Raw genomic sequence first — 17,295 nt, forward strand, 5'->3', positions numbered from 1 at the left:
GGCTCACCCAAGACTGATGTTGGGTCCTGCTGGAGGGGCCTGTGTGATTTCAGACAGTTCATTTATTTCTCCCACCTGCAGAGTGGGTTGTGTCCTCCCGAGTTGTGTCCCCCCAGATATTTTGGGGTCTCTTGAAGAAGTGCATCAGGAGGAAGCAGCGGTGTGGGACGCAGGGAAAGCTCTGGGTCTGTGTGACTCCCTCAGCCAGAGGGGAGGAGTAGAGGCTGAGGGAAGGGAGGCTCGGGGTGTGCCGGGAGCTCTACAGGGACGGGCTGAGCTCCCAGTGCGGACCAGAGTGGAGTGCTGGGGAGCTGGAGGTGTCCCCAAGCTGGACACAGCTGGGATGAGGCAGGAGCAAGGCTGGGAGAGATGAGGAAGGGAAACCCCTTGGCATAACAACCTAGGTTGTTATTCCTCCCTCCTGTTCTCCTCTCTCATTGTGACTCTGCTTATACACCTCTTTTCTTTGTTTTGTCTGTGTTTTTGTGTCCATCCAGGGCAGTGATGGTGACTCAGTGGATAAGAACAAATGCTGCACACTATGTAACATGTCCTTTACCTCAGCAGTGGTGGCAGAATCGCATTACCAAGGGAAAATCCATGCCAAAAGGTTAAAACTGTTGCTAGGGGAACAGCCAGCACTGAAGGCCACAGGTAGGAGCAGAGGGGCTGGTGCAGGGGGGTGTGGGCTCACGGGGCTTGGCCAGGGGGCTGGCTCGGTGTGTGCGGGCAGAAAACAGGAACAACGTGGAAAGCTGAGCAGTGGCGGCTGGCAGAAGCAGCTATTCATTTGTGTTGCTGTCATAACAACCTTTAAAAACTCCTGATGCTCATTACTGTCTGCTTTGTTTGTGTAGATTAGGGGTTTATCAGCTGGGACTGGCCCTGGTGCCAGAGCCCTATCTCTGGTTCCACAGTTCCAAAGTGTTTTCTCAGTGGAGGACAATGTCTCCACTGGTGCAGATAGCCAAGCCTGGCTTTAATTATCAGCAGTTTAATTATCAGCTCAGCTCATATTTTTAATAAACCTTTGGTGTTACTGTACAGTACAGAGCATCATCTGCTCTTACCACAGAGGGAAAGCCAGGCTTTAAAAAACCTTGGATTGATTGTCTCTTGATTTTTGCCCAGATGGGTTTTGTGCTTTCCTCCACAGTGATTCTAGTAATGCAGCCTATTAACTTTCACATTTAGAAAGTCAAATGTTGAAATTGGACAATTTAACCATCTTATTGTTTGCTTAACCATAAAGTCCCTGAAAACCACTAATAATCTGTGAAAAAAATTCCTCTGTGGTTGTGGAAGCAGAAAATGCTTGAACAAAGCACTCACCTTTCTCCAGGAAGAATTCCTAGGCTGAGGTCCTGCAGACAGATGTGACCCAGAATTGCTGCCAGTGACACTTCCTTCAGCAAAAAATACAAATGGAGTTGTGTGTACTGGACCCTGCCTAGCATGTAAATCCTAGATGTGATTAGATAATGGGAGCTGTCACTCTGTGTGTGTGGTTTTGTTGCCTTTTTAACTTCACAGGCTGTAGATGCTGATACAGAGAGTATGATTTGTCCTTTACCAGGGTGGGCTTGGGAACTGCCGGCCCCTTTGCCTGAGGGAATGTGGGGAATTGTGTGAGGCAGTGGTTTGCTCAGTTTAACTGGCCATGCTGGGCCACCAGTGTGTCCTGTGGAGGCAAAGGTAAAGCCACTGCAGCTTGGGGAAGCACCCATGGGCCAGCCAGGAGGAAGGCTGTCACTGAGCTGTCGTGGTCATTCACACCTCGCTCATGTGGGCTCCTCAGGCTGCTCCCTGCAGTTGGCACACAGCTGCAAGGGCACCAGAGCAGCAGGGACTCAGGCTTGGTGTTTATTTGTGCAGGGTTTGCTTGAGTCCTATCCTCCTGTGCAGCCTGCCAGAGCTCCTCCCCTGGCACCAAAGGAGCTGCCACAAACGCTGGTACTCCCACTGAGGTCCAGGGGAGCTGATGCTCACAGGAGTGCTGGATCTCAGAACAGTGAAAGACTGATTCCTGTGTTACACTGACAGTTTGGATTCACCCTTCAGCCGCAGGGCCTGGCCAAGGCAGGGCTTGCTAAGAGCTGCAGCCTTGCATTGTGGTTTTTGTCTCACTTTTCAATCACCTGGATCAGCCTCAGGAGTCTAAGTGAGCCATGCTGCGTCCTCTGGAGTAATGGGCTCTTCAGCCATCCTAATCACTAGGAAGGAGCAACTCAAAGACTCATCAGCTCTCACAGGCACTTGATCTGGAAGATGAAGCTGAGCTCGGGAATACATTAATAAGCACCTCCTTGCTCTCCAGGAGTTCTCAGAAATACACCCTTTGGACACAGCATTTTTCTGAGCTTCCTACAGTCATCCAGCAATTTTCACTGGATTTTTGTCCCAGTCCTCTGTGACTGGCACTAAGGAGTGTTAAGTCTCTCAGAGAGGGCTTCAGAGACTCCGCTGCTCATGAGTCCTGAGAGCCAACCAAGCACAGCCCTGAGCGTGCTGGATGCTCCTGAGGAGGAGATTCTGCTGCTTGGTATTCTGGGGTTTCTGTCTCATCAGTCCCAAAGAAAATCACATCTATTCTTAGAGCCCTTACGGAGATCTGTGTTCTCCTTCACGTTACCATCCAGATGGAGCACAGATGTCCCGTTCTCTGCCGGTGCTTTCAAGAGAAGAAGTGGCCCAACAGTCGGGTTTCTCACAAAAACCATGTCTCGTCATGACAGCAAAATAGTCGTCATCTTTCCTGTTGCTCTGCTGTGCAAGGCTGTAGCCCTCAGAGGCTTCACGTCAGCACTATTGCAGACAAATTCCTCTCGTCATTTCCAACATCCTCTGTCAGCTTGCATCCCATCATCACCATGAGTTATAAACCAAAGGATTGTGGGGGAAATAGCTGTTGTCTTCATCAGTGCAAGTGCGAGGACCTGCAGGCATCTTTCCAGAAAAGTGGCAATGGCCCTGGCTTTGGGACATCAAAAGGGACTGAGTAAATGGCTTTTTGGTTTGGGTGCTAGGATCTGTCCGGCAGTGGCTGCATCCTTAGTCCTAGATTTCTGGAATTTCTTCCAGAAAAAAATGAGTTTCCCAGTGCCTCCTTGTTGTGGCTCACTTACTTTCTTGTCCTCACGCTGAGTTTCTGGAGTGTGCCAATGGAAGAAGTTGGGTGCCATTTAAATCCAGCTTGGAATAAAAAGCTTTGGATGTGAGAAAGAAGTCAAACATTAGTTCATTGCTGGAGTGCTAAAGTGTTTCTAACTTTGTATTTTGCCTCTTGCTGCAAAGTAAGACTTTCTCACTTCCCTCCCACAGCGAAAGGGAACGTAAGGCAGACTGTCATGAGCTATTTAGCATTTTGAAATACTTGAAATAGTCAAACTCTCAGCTTTTATGTTTGTGTTTTAGATGGAGAATAATTTTTAACTTTTGACGTTTTGTGAGTGTTTATTATTAATTTTCGTGTCGCTGCTCAGGGAATGATGGCATTTGCTGTTCTGTAGCAGTTATGTAGTGCATATCAAAATGATAAATTCGCATTTGTGGAGAAGTCAACTTTCATCTATTTCTCATTGGGAGAATTTGGTAGAGTTGGGGTACTTTCATTAATTGCCAGGCTGGGCTCAGCACATCTTAGGACTGGTGGGGGTTGTCAGTGGGACCTGAGGAATGTGACTTTAAAGAAAATATTTTGTACTGTGAGTTCTAAGAGGAAATCTTTGCCTGTGGCAGCCCCTGTGTGATGCAGACAGGGATCTCTGCTGTGGAGCTGTAGCCTGTGGTCCCATGGGAACCAGGTGTGGATGTGAGCTGGGAGCAGGGCTGGGGTGGGCACAGGGGGCTCTGGTGCCATCCCCTGCAGCTGGAGTGCCAGTCCCCCTGGCACCTCTCTCCTGCATGGCATTTGGGGGAGCACAAGCCACCAGCCTCAGGGAGAGGGGCTCAGAGGCACAGCCAGGGCCTGAGAGCAGAGATGCTTCTGTCAGGTTTCCTCAGTGAGCAGGAGATGTAACTCCTGTGGACATCACCAGCTCCATGAGCTTCAGCTTGCCTGGTCCCCCTCCGGCAGCAGCATGCATAGAAACAAGGAGAACACTGGCCAAAAGATTGGATAGATTTAACTTTATAGCCTGGGGCTTGTGGAACTGCAAGTCAGATCTGTGGCAGAGCTCCTGGGCTGCCAAAATTGCTGGTTGTTTATGATGCTTCAAACTTCTCTGCAGCTCAGTCTGGCTCCCTGGACTCAGCCCTGTCCTGGGGTGCTGCAGAAGGCTGGGTCCCCCCGGCCTCACCAGGGCTACTCCAAGTCTGTGTGGCATCACTGGGCTCTGGGCATGGACCTCTTCCTGCAGGGAGGCTCCTTGGGGAGTGCAGGAATATGTTTGCAAGAAGCAAGCTGTGCTGGCTTTTCATGAGTCGAGCACTTGCAAGGTCTGTGTAATCCCTGTTTGAACAGGAAATATTGCAATTCCCTAATTTTCTTCCTAATGACTGTGCTGGCCGCTGGCTTTGCTCTTTGCTCACACTGGCAGTTCTGCTGCATGCACCTTGGAGGGGCTGGGCTGTGTCTCTCCTGCTGGAACCATAGAAAAGACTTTTTTTTAGGAGCAAAATCCAGCCAGACCCTGCCTGGCCCTGCCTGGAGCAGCTCTTCAGAGGCAGCATCATCACTGCTGGAACTCTGATACCTTGGCAATCATCATCAAAAACAATAGAAGGTTATAAACCCCTGGAAATTGATAAGGTTGTAAGTAATGTTATATGTAAGATAGAATTTCCTAGAAGGGTGTCCCTTACTGAGCAGGTCAGCAGAAGATTTATAACAATATTAACTTTCTCAAGGCAAGGAGTCAATCACAGTGGAATCCAGGCATAATTATATGCCTAAATATATCCCTCTGTTGTTGTTCCTGGTGTCAGACACTGAGGTGGGTTTGGCATTTGCTGCCCTGTGGGCTCATCAGGGCTCAGCTGGATCATCTCCTGATCAAAGACAGCCACCACACACCTCCAAATGTGCCTATTCCAGTACCATGGAGAGAGCAGGTTGTTAATTATTTAAAGAGCAGACATTTCATCTAGAAAAGAAAGGAAAAGGAAAGCCACATAAAAGGGAATTTTTGAATGAAGTGTGATAATTAAATGCTAGTCATTGTATATTTTTGTATCCCAGTGTTACCTAAACTTTATTTTACTTCAAACTTTTTTTTCCATGGGTTTGTGACTTGTATTGTATGAAGTTGGGAAACTCTGTTGAACAAAGTGCATTCCATTATATAAAGACTAATCACTCACTTTTCTTTGGGATTATATGGGGGTCATATTTGTGTTCCTGAATGGGCTTTTGATGAATCTGAAGGAAAATAGAATTAAATTAAGGTTGTGTGTTGCTGGTACCTGACAATTCACAGTGTGAAGATCTTTGAAGGATGGGACTGACTATTGAGTATTTTTGTTAATTTGTGACAGTTTGCAATGACTATGGCTTTCCCATTCTTTCTGAGACCAAATAAATTGAAAAGTAAGAATCCTGAGATAATGATAAATATGTCTCTCTATCCTGAGAAGGAGATGGCTCTTCATGGTGTATTTATTCTCCACTGATGATTTTTCCTGGGAGTAGCAATTCAAGCAGGATAAGTTTAGCAAATTTAGTCAGAACAGTGATAAGACGTGTAATTGCACTGAGAGCATCCTCCTTCCCAGTTAGTGAAATGCAGAAAGCTGAGGAGCAGTCCTGGGCTGTCCTTTCATGATGCTTTTTTTAATGAGTGATGGTAGCTTTCCAAGCAGCACCATCCAAAATACCTGCCGGGACCCTGTAACTGCAGCTAATTATTCCCTGTGTCTGATGTGGGATCTGCCTCAGGGCCTGGCGTTGCTCAGGCAGCAGAGCCCAGGAGAGCTGACGTGTGCCCGTTGCCTTTTGCAGAAGCGGCTCTGGGCCCGCTGAAGCCGGCGCGCACGGACGGTGCCCCGGCGGTGCCGCCGCAGCGCAGGGACTCGGACCGGTACTGCCAGCTCTGCACGGCCTGGTTCAACAACCCCATCATGGCACAGCAGCACTACGACGGCAAAAAGCACAAGAAGAACGCGGCCAGGGCCGACCTCCTGGAGCAGCTGGGGAAGACCCTGGACCTGGGGGAGCTACGAGGTGAGGCCCACACACGGCGGCAGGGCCCTGCTCCCTGAGGGATCCTGTTACTGCTTCATGAGGCTCCCAGTTCTGTAAAAAAATCCCCTGCTCTGGAATGCCAGCCTGCAGTTTTAGCAGCATCCTTTCAAAGTTGTTTCCTAGGTATCTCTTTTGCCTCCTCCTAAAATAGTCCTTTCCTTTAGTACATCCACCTGTATTCGAGCAAGTTTGGCTTGTCCCTGGGAGAGGAGAGCATGTTACAGCTCAGCCCCACGCAGAAGTGCAGACAGGATGTTGCTGGAGGCAGAGCACTCCCTACATCTCCCTGATGGAGAGCAGGACAACTGTCTTCCATGATTAATTAGTGTTTGTAAAATGCTGTGATGGCCCTGGGTCAGCAGCAGCAACAGGAGCTAAGCATTTGCCACAGGGATGTTAAACACAAGTTTTTTGTGTTCCTGCTGAAGGGAGAGCAGCCTTTCTTCATCTGTATGTTGGGGGGGCTCTGGCACATGCTGGGTCCCTGTGGGAACTGTGCCTGGGCTTGCAATCCTCTGGGAGCCACCCTCAGGCAGAGCAGAGCCACAGCCAGGCCAGTGGTCTCAGCAGCCAGACCCCCGAGCACCCCTGGGCCCTCCTGAGCTTGTGGTGGAGAGGTGCAATTTGATTTGCTCCAGGACTGAATCGTGACAATACCTGCTTACTCTGGGGTGTAGGCACAGGAGAGGCACGAGCCTTTTGTCTGGGTTACAGTCCTGTGTGCACACAGGGACCTGACTCAGCTGAGGAAGAAGGACAAGTTTGATTCAGAGCTATGTGCAAGATCTTTGGTTTGCCAGTGAGGCTTTGCAATAACATTTTGATACACCAGGGTCTTCTTCCTTGCTAAATGAAATAATTTTTCTTTAGATACTAATGACTGTACAGTATGTTTGTATTTCTTGGTCTCCCATAAACCTTGTAATGGTTATCTTGATCTTCCTGTGCTACCTAGTGTGACTCACGGGGCCATCAATGATTCATGATGGCTGAGTCACTGCCCGCTGCTGGAAATATGTGGGAATAAAACCTGGGACAATAACATGGAAGTGCTCAGTACTTTGAGCTGTGCCAAGCTCAGGAATGGCTGAGGATGTCATTAACTGTAAATAAATCAATTGGGAAGTGTTTTATTAATTTAGCTCCTGGAAGCGTTGAAATTGGAGGCCTTCACAGCCTCATCAGCTGCTGGTTTTTGCCTTCATGGTGGTGCTGTACGTGGTTGGGGTTTGCACTGGATCCAGTGTGGTCCTGCCAGTGTCTGTAGATGACAGGAGAGGGGACAGCAGAGCTGTGTCCAGGCTGTGTGTGTGCCTGGTCCAGGGGAATAGGGGTGGTCCTGTGGCTGGGCACTTCAGAGTGCTGTTCCAGGGGTTCAGTCTGCAGTGCCCCACACTGCTCAGCACCAGCGAGGTGCAGCCAGGCCCAGGAGCCAAGGAGGTGTCCCTGAGCCTGCCAAGCTGGGAAATCTTCCCGTTTTTCTAACTAGGGCGTGAGCATCTGTCCATCTGTGTCCATCTAGAGATGCTCTCCTGGATGCATTTAGCTGCAAGATTAGAGCAGATCTTGACAGGTGTTGAAAGCAGTCTGCAGTGGCCACCACACAATGATATCCAGCTTGTGCCCAGGCAAACAGCCTCACCTTGCCAGGTATATCGTGCCTGCCTACAGGGTAACGGTGGCAGCAGGACATGGCTGTGCTGGGGACGACATCCCCATGCTCTCCCTGCTCCACACTGTCTTTGCTGCCTCAGTTTTCCCTGGATTGCAAAGTCATCTCCTTCCTCTGCATCCCCGGTGGCTTCTCCCATCACAGCTTAAATATTAATTCTATTTTGACTAATGTGGGAGATGAACACTTGATGCATTGTGTGAGCCTGAAACAGGCAGTGTCAGTTGAAGTACAACATTTCAGCAGCCTTTGATGTTTTGATAATGGCTGTAATAAAATATTTATTGATAAATATGAATGTATATTTGGAGAAGTAAGAATAGAAATTTATTTTTGGACAATTGATATTTATAGGAAACAAAAACACTGATTCTTCTCACCAAGTGCTCATCCTGCAATTTTGAGGTCTTATTTTCTTCTCAGAAATAAGAATGAGGAGAGGGAAAAAAAAAAAGGAGAAATGAGTGTTGTTTCTGCAGTGTGTTGAGTTAAAGCTGCAGCACAGGGCACACAGATCCCTTTTCTTGGCTGGATGGAGTGCAGGGTCCAGCCCACTCTCAGAGCAGTTCTGTGAGGCTTTCCAGCCGTGGCACAGAGCTGCTTTGGGACCCACCCTGCTGTGTGGCTGACCTGGAATCCCTGCTGATCCCTGCTGCTCCTGCTGGGCAGGGAAGCATGGGAACATACCCTGTAAGAGAAAGGAATTGGGAGTTTTCTTCCCACAGAGCTGCCTCCCCTGGCTGACCCTGCACCCTGGCACAGATCATAGGAAGACAAAACCTGGTGTGTACCAACCCCCAAATTCCAGGCTCTTCTCTGACAACTTGTGCCTGTTCAGCAGCACGGAGTGGCCATGGCTCAGCTGGAGGCAGCCATGGGGCTCCATCTGATACTCTCACCCTCCCCAGCCTGTCCCAGGCACGGGGAGGAGGAATGTCAAGTTTCGTCCATCAAGTTCCATCTCACGAGTTGTAGTTTGAGTCTGGTGTCCCCCATGGCCAGCTCCCCTGGTCCCTCTCCCAGGGCTCTGCAGTGGCAGTGGTTTGTAAGGGGCTCTGCATGGTGCTGGGGCCAGCCAAACCCTGCAACAGGTGCTCTGAATCCCTAAAATATAGCACAGCAGCCTCTGCAGCACAGTTGGACAAGGGCACAGAGATGATGTCTCTTGGAGCCTTTGTCTTCTCAGGTAAATTGGTGGTGCTGCAGATGCACCAGTATCAGGCAACGAGCTCTGCTTCTGTTTTCATCTCAGCTCATAATCTCATTGTATACCTCATAAATACTTCTCATTCTGTGCTGTCACTTGTGGTTAGTAAGAAGCAGTTTAACAAGGACTCCCCTGGAATGGGTTTTAATTCATTTTATGCAGGATGACATTAATAACTTGACTTGTTAATATTTTATTTAATGGGGATAGGAGGACATTCAATTTTACATGAATGCATGTCATGCTGCAGGGGAGGCAATGCTGATGTGTCTTGAGGATGCAGAAGGGGATGTGAATACAGCCACAGCCCAGCTGCCAGTATGGACTGCTCAGGGTGGGACCATCTTATGGCCTGGAGGGCTGAGCTCAGCCCCAGAGCACTGGTTGGGGAGTTATATGAAACCAGTTTCAGCCAAGTAGCAGCTTTGATGAGCTCCAGTGAAGTCAAATTGTGGTAATTTTTATACCCTGGAGGTGATTATTGCCTGTGGTCTCATCCTGCTGTTCATTTGAGGCTAGTTTCCTCTCTCCATCTCCATCCCAGTTCATGAAATCTGCCCAGTCTGGGGCTGCATGTTCCAGCCTGTGGGAAGAGCTGCATCAGGGAACAGCACTGAGTTCCCTGCACAGAACACAGGGAGGGGGAGCAGGGTTTCCCCTGGTTCATCACTGTGAGTAGCCTTGACATGCTGAGGGAGAAAATCATCATCCCCAGTTAGGAGCTGCTTTGCTGAAGGCGTTTCCACCTACACCAGTAATTAAGATTCACAGAGGCTGCTCTTAACGTGCTGCTAAATTGGCTGAGCAGCAGAACCTTATTACCTTAAATTAAAGTATTACCTGTTTCTTAGTTCCCCAGTCCCACTCTGCCATGTGGAGATCCTGGTGGGGTCCAGGTTCTCAGTCTGCAGCAGTGTGCTGACACACCACGCCAGCCCTGCACTGCCCATCCTGTTCCTTCACCTGCGTTCTGGTACATTCATCAGGCTTCTAATGCCTCTTGGTTGAATAAAGGAAACAGCAGCTGCCAGCAATGGACAAAGGGCGTGACTGTAAAATCATCACTGCTTCATCAAGAATAAATTCTGTAAGGAGAAGATCCAAGTGCACATTTGCAAATTGATTTTTGTTCTGTGCCACATCGTGACACAGAAATACAGAAACTACTTAAATACCTCTGCAGTTGCTGGCTTGTTGTTTTCAAGCACTCATCTGAACGGTTTTGGAATATTATTTAAAGATGATTTTCATGCTGTGCCAAATTCCTGGGTAAGAGGTATTATGAAGTGTTTGAGAAAAGTGGGGCTGTTGGTGTAGCTGGTGTTTAAAGTGCAAAACAAGACAAGGAATTTTTCGAGAGCCAAAAAGGCAGGTCCAGCTGGGGAGGAGTCAGTGTGTTTATTACCCGTACAGTTAATTATGGTGAGCATGGACTGATCAAATTTGAGAATGCTACACGTTATTTGTTCTAAATTAGTTGTTTTAACAAATTTGGCAAAAATAACAATACTGTAGAAAGCCATAAGAGACAATTACAAGGAACATTAGAACTGTTCCTAAGGAGCACAGCGATCCCTGCTAGGAATCCCGTGTTTTTAAGCAGAGCCCTTACTTCTGCTGGGGACAGTCTGTACTGCAGCCAAGAGAGAACCCAGCCAGTGAGAGAGCTCCTGCTTTGGCTTTTGGGGGCTGCCTGGTGCCCCTGCCAGCTGCCAGCCTTGACCTTCAGCCAGAGGCTGTTGAGTGTGGGCTCTGGGAGACCAGCATCTGTGCTTGGCTGGTTCACTTCGGGGGATAAATCAGAGTGGATCCTTCTGGGGAAAAGAGCTCCTAAGCAATCTGGCTGCTGACTGTGCTAACAGGGAATTGCTCTGAATTATGATCCCTACCAAAAACTAGAGGGATAAATGGTGCCTGGAGTGCTTGTTAGTGTGAGCACAGTGATGATCCCCTGAGGAGGGCACAGGAGAGATTCACCACAGTCTCAGAAGGGATGAGCCTTTGAACCTGGCTTTCTTCTGCTCAGCTCTAAAAATATTCCTTTAGGTTTCTCTAATGCTTGGATACCCTGGCCTGGAAAAGTAAATAGATGGATCACTGTAAAGAGAAATGTCTGTGACACTGGAAATGAAATGTGGGATCCAAGCACCTTCTAATTAATTAAAAGTTTGCTTGGAGCATCGGTTATGGCTTTTTTTTTCTATTTCTCTCCCTTTCTTCAATCATTTTCACTTATTTTACTTCCTAGCTGCCATTTTGAATAGTCTATAGCCCAGGCACACGAGTGTTTCCCTCTAGTGCAGCCCATGCTCCCCTCGGCCTCACCATGTGCAAGTTGGAGCCAAGGGTTAATTAACACCTGGTTTTCCTCACAGGCCTGAAGCGCAGCTACACCTGCAACATCTGCAACGTCACCCTGAACTCCATAGAGCAGTACCACGCACACCTGAAGGGCTCCAAACACCAGACCAAGTGAGTATCCCTGTGCTTCTCCCAGTGGGCTGCAGTCAGTCTGTTCTGCCAGGATGGGATGCTCTGGGACAGTGCTGTGCCCTCCAGCTCCCTGTCAGCAGAGGAGCACTGGGGCCGTGCTCTGGTTGCTGTGAAAACACAGCTACCAGAGGAATGCAGAGCTGAACCCACATGGGCTTGCTGGAGTCCCGCTGACTTGTGGATAATGATACTGAGTTTGCAGCTTATTTCATGTGTGAAACCTCACAAGAGACACCCTGAGCCTAAGGGCATAAGGTGTTTCCCAGAGAAACAGTTTTTGCTGTGATTTAGACTAATTATGCATTACCCAGCTATGAGAACTGGGGGGAGTCTGCTCTGTCAATTACTACAAATTATTAAAATGAAGTGATGGAGAAACGTGATACCAGAGATTAGATTAATGAACTAATTGCCCTTAATGCACTTATATGTGAGCTTTGGGAACCATTTCAGGCTGAGTCACTTGGAACTGCCTGGATTAAGAGAGTAATATAAAGGGATATACCTGAAGTGCTTCAGGTAGCTTTGAGGATACTCTGAAAAGTGAGCAGGATGAGTAGAACTAGCAGTGACGACTGATGGCTCATTTTGCTTAAGCCAGCAGAGGATAAAGCCAGCCCTTCCCCAGCTGATGTCAGACCTTCTCAGGTTCCTGCTATTATCCATGTTAGCTTTATTCTATTTATTCAGGGAGCATTTGAATGCCTTCCAAATGCAGTGGTGCAGCACACCTGCTGGCAGGTGTGTTCTGGAGCAGTGGGCTGGGGCCAGGTGAGTGAGCCAGCCGTGGTTTTGGGCTGTGCCATGAGGAATCTGAGACCTTTGCTGCCTCCATCTCCTGCTCTTCAGCACATCTCCCTGATGGGGGATCCCTGCCCAGCCAGGTCATGTGGGAACAGCTGGGACAAGGTCGGGATCCAAACCCAGTGCAAGAAATTCCCACTGCTGGAAAATAGAGCTGAGAGCTCTTCCCCTTGGAAACCTGGAATGACAGCATCTGTGCCGCGCTGCCCTGGCACAGAGGTGTAATTTATCTTTCCCTTGCCAGTCCTTCCAGGTTTGTATGATTATTGCTGTGGTTGCTGTTGGTATTATTGAGAAGGATAAAGAAGTTTATCCCAAACCAGAGCAGCCTCATGGATGGGAAACAGATGTGCAGGAAGATGTGTCACCAGTTCCCCACACCAGAAGGGTACCTGGTTATCCCCACACCTTCTGCTCTGTTGCAAACTCTTCTACAATTAGCAGAGATTCAGAAATCTTAATTGCTAGTGCTGTGAAATGTAACCTTGGGAAGTTATTTGTGCTTTGACTGTGGTAGGAGTGACAGATGACACGCATGCCCTGGGCTCAGCCTGTTCTCAGTGCAAGGGAATGTGCTGGGCAGCACAAATAACAGATTTTGGCAGGGCTGCATCTATGTCTCACTGGCTTTTCCAAGCAATTGCCTCGTCCATACAAAGAAAGGGACTGTGGAAATGCAGACCTGGTCGTTTGCTGAGTTCCCAGAGCTGTGATGTCCCACAGAGTCGTTGCAGCACCGTGGCTCCCAGATGTGCTCTGTGCTGGGGCAAGTGAGGATTGTCCCCTACTCGTTCCTCAGCCAGTGTTCCCCTGCTGGTTTCTGCTGTTCTCAATATTGTTGGTTAATGTCAAGGCTGTCCTCTGCCTCATAACTCAGGCTGAAGCCGCTGGACTGCAGTTGCCAAGGCAACAAAGCATTTTATGGAGCTGTCATACTTCATATAGTTAAAGACTAAACAAACCTGAAGAAAGGGGCAGTTAGTGAAGGACCGAGGTGAAGGGATACAGGGAATTTGCTCTGGGACAAAGAGCAAAATAGGGAACAGTGATTGCAGGATGGAAGCTGATACCACCCAAAAAACACCAGGTGGATGAGTTCCCTGGAAAGCTGCTTCAGGAGTTCAGAACTTTTATGAGGCATGAGCTGCATTGTGGTTATTTATTACTGTTCCTGAGAGCTCTGCAGAGAGCAGCATGCTGAGAGCCCCAGTTAGAGCTGCCTTAAATAACCCACCATACACACCAAGAGCTTGGCAGCTGTGTTAGCCAGGAGCCTGGCACTGCCCCGTGGAGGCTGGAGCTCCACAGGCAGCACAATTTGATGCTTGTGCCCTGCAGCTGAGCTGCTCTTCCTTGAGTGGCCAAGAGAGATGAACCATTCATAGGAACTTCAGGTACTACTCTGAGTGCTTCTGACTGCATTTGTTTGACCAAAAGAGGGGGAAATAGGGCTTGGGAAGGAAGCTGGAGGTGTCTTGGCTGGTATTTTGGTGTTGAATAAAAGATGCACCAAGGGAAGAGGGAGCTAATACTGAGCTGGTCCTTATCCCTCCAGCCGTGCATACACAAAGCAGATATATCTGCCATCTCCTGTTTTTTATTCCAGGATACAGGTACTTGAGCTTAATTTGAAAATTAAGGTTAAATGCCTCATTGGATGTGTGGGGAGTGCAGGGCTCAACTCAGGCTCCGATGGGTGATGCCGCTGGCTGTGGGCACAGAGCAAGTTTTGGAATGTGGATGGGCTCTGGGACATCTGCAGTGGGGTGGAGCACTTTAATTCGGGATTTATGAACTGTGTAGAGATGATTGAGGCATTGTTTGACTTGCTCTCCAGAAATAGGCAGGGTTTTTCTTAATCTCCTCTCTCCTTCCCTCCTCCCCCCATGCAGCACGGAGCAGCAGTGCAGGGCAGGCTGCCAGGCAGGGGCTAAACTGTGGTGGGCACCAGCAGCAGCCAGAATCCCAGCTGTGAATGTCACTTCTGAGAGGCTGGGAGGGAGGCACATGCCAGCCTCACTCCTCACTGTTCCCCATGGGCTGGCAAAAACAAAACCTCCCTCTTTTCTGCTTTTTGCAAACTGTGAAGATGAAAAATCACTGCTCAAAGTGATTGGCAACAAACAACAGGGATTAAAGTCCCAGATAGTTGTGAAAGGAGACAGAGGATATTCAGTGTCTGGGGTCAAAACAGTGCTTGTGCAGAATGTTACCCTGGGGCTTGGCAAAAAGCCCTTCCTGGAGAGGGTTTGGGAACGGGCTGGGTCATCCCCATGGCCTGGAGAAAACAGCTGTCTCCAGGGAAGAGGCTCCAGAGGACCTGTTTGGGATTGAGGTACCTCCTCTGGGCATGTGGGTGCAAGGAGCAGAGGTGCTTTTGGCAGAGCAGAGAGCTCAGAGTCACATTTGGGGTGGGTGTCACCCCTGGGCCAGGTGTGGGTCTGTCACATGTGCCAGCGAGCTGAGAGCTGTGTTCCTCTGCTCAGGCTGTCAGCCACAGAGGGCTGAGATCCAGCCCTGGTAATTAACAGTCTGACTGTGTGGGGATAACATTCCCACTTCCATAAAGAAGAACTTTGTCTTCTTGCTTTCATTTTGTTTCTTTGATCAGCCAGACCTCTCTGCCACATCTAGAGCTCACAAATGTGTTCCAGGGTTTTATAATCACTCATTTACACTTTCATAGATGCTAATGCATGTAAGAATTTCCCTTTCAGACTCAGGCTTCCTGGTTAAATTCAGGATTTTTGCAGAGGGGACCCAATCCTGCAGCCATCACTGGGGTAAAACCAATTCAATGGTCAAAATTAATTCTGAGGGGTTAAGAGTGGTCATGTCCAGTAGGGGAGGTGGCTTTGCAGCCCTTCCTGCACAACTCAGCCTTGACTTTGGGCTGCACCCTGTGCAAGCCCAGATGGTTGATGTCCTGCTGAGGAGCAGAGGCAGCAGGCTTGGGCCTAGGCAGGCTCTTTCCTCTTTTCTTTCCTTTTTTATTTTCAGGCTGAAAGCACAGATGTCTAATTGGAACAGGGTATTTATCAACATAAGCTGCTTGGCTATTCAGGAATGAACTAATCAAAATATTGTTAATATCATGCTGGAGAAATGTCACCCTTTGCCATGGTTTCGTTTACATCACTTTTCCCGTCTATTTAAGAAGGTGTGAACAAACACTGACAGCCTGTTGTGGCTGAAGCATGTCCCAGGATCTGCGTGTCTGGCACAGCCAACTCATGGGGAGCTCTGGGGCTGCCTGGCCTGGCTCCACCTGGGTCAGATTCTGTGCCAAATGGCATTTATGTTTCTCCTGGATGTTTCCAGTCCTGTCCCTGTGCCAGCAGGTTGGGCTCCTTCTGCACATCCTCACTCAGGATGAAAGTGTTCTCAGACAGATTTCCTGTAAATTTCTGGAAGTTAATGAGTTGTATTGTGCACTTCACACCCAAGCCAAATGATTTTGTTCTTACCTGGGTGGCTACAATAACAGTAATACGTGGTAATAGTAGTATTTCTGTGTGCTTTTTGCAATATATAGTGGCTTATGGTAAAGAAGCATAAGAACAGTAGCAGCTCCAGAAGATGAATAGTTACAAAAGGTAGATGGAATTGATAGGCATTTTTATTTGTCATAGTTTCAGTTCCAGGGAGCAGCTGAATAATTACACTGCCTGTGAAGAAAGAAAATGTAATACTTCCCCTCATTATAGATCTCACTTGTCTCCCTTCCCTTTTAATGTCAGTGAAAATGAAGATATCTCTGATATCTTCTGTTTTGATCATAATTTGAAAGCCCCAGAGCAGCTCTGTGTTGTGGTGTTGGGTGTACAGATTAATTATCTTAATGTAAAACCCAAACACTGGGTTAATTGCTCAAACCACAAACCTGAGCTTGCCAGTGCCAATTCCAATGAGGAATTCCTCATCAGCTGAGCTGTGCTGGGCCACGGAGGAGGCGAGTTGGGCAGGATTTGTGAGGCTCTTAAATTCAAATTTAAGACCTAAAGAAAGGAGACTTTTTCCAATTTGCTGTGGTGGTTTTCTTTCATAAAACACACCAGGTTGGAGTGTGACTTGGGCTTCATTTCTGTCTTGCAGCCTGAAGAACCAATAGTAGCTCATCAGTGGAGAAGAGGACAAGCACTAATGCTGCTTCTGTGGAGGGGAGCGGGTCAGCAGGAAAGGCTTTCTTGGACAGTGATCCTATGTGGATTCAATAATTAACATGTAACTAACCTTTGCTTTGGACAAGTACATGGATTTTTTTTTTTTTAATTTTGTGGTGAGTTAAAATATTTCGATGGATTTTTTTACCCTTTCAAGACAATATTTATTCAGCACAGAGTCTAGAGTATGATAACTATCCTGTAAATACAGCACTTACTCATCAGTCATCTTCAGGGACAGTGGAAAAAACTATTTTACTTTTTCATATTTATTCCTAGATTTCTCCCAAGAGTATAAGATTATTCTACTACATTAGCCATGATAGTGATGTAATCAGTCTTCAATCAGAAATAAACACACTTTCTTCACCTTCTCCAGCATGGTTTGTGTCAACACATACAGAGCAGCAGCAGTGAATCGTGGGGATTGTGTAATGGATGAGTTTCTTCCTTTGCTCTTTGTCTCTAAAGAAACAAATGCTTCCATGAGTAAAGAACACTGAAAAGAAAGTGTGAATTCTTTTTCCTGCTGGTAGGATTCCTGCAGGCTCAACAGAAGCTGTTTGCTTTATTGGCTTTGCTGCGAGGCCGAGGCCGGACGCTGCAGGAGCCCGGTGGCACCAGAGCCTTGGCACGGGCTGAGCTGGCCAGGCCATCCCAGGTAAGGCTGGTGACCTGCACACCTGCAGGGACACGGGGTTACCCTGCACTGGTGCAGCTCAGGCTCTGCCCTGCACAGCCAGCAGCAGCTCCTTCCCCCTGCCTGCATTGGGCA

General features: G+C 48.2%; 1 protein-coding gene across 2 annotated transcripts in view; it reads left to right on the top strand.

Moving 5' to 3' along the window:
- Positions 1 to 16,894, top strand: part of ZMAT4 (zinc finger matrin-type 4) — a 46,224-nt gene extending 29,330 nt beyond the window's left edge. For both annotated transcript variants that reach the window (XM_072917611.1, XM_030289757.4), the window contains 4 exons: positions 498 to 654; positions 5,939 to 6,160; positions 11,436 to 11,532; positions 16,453 to 16,894. In XM_072917611.1, the coding sequence (XP_072773712.1) occupies positions 498 to 654; positions 5,939 to 6,160; positions 11,436 to 11,532; positions 16,453 to 16,468 (492 nt within the window). In that variant the 3' untranslated portion in view covers positions 16,469 to 16,894. The remainder of the gene's footprint in view (positions 1 to 497; positions 655 to 5,938; positions 6,161 to 11,435; positions 11,533 to 16,452) is intronic.
- The last annotated feature ends 401 nt before the right edge of the window (positions 16,895 to 17,295 follow it).

This window comes from Taeniopygia guttata, chromosome 22, assembly GCF_048771995.1.
Source record: "Taeniopygia guttata chromosome 22, bTaeGut7.mat, whole genome shotgun sequence".
Classification (NCBI taxonomy): domain Eukaryota; kingdom Metazoa; phylum Chordata; class Aves; order Passeriformes; family Estrildidae; genus Taeniopygia; species Taeniopygia guttata.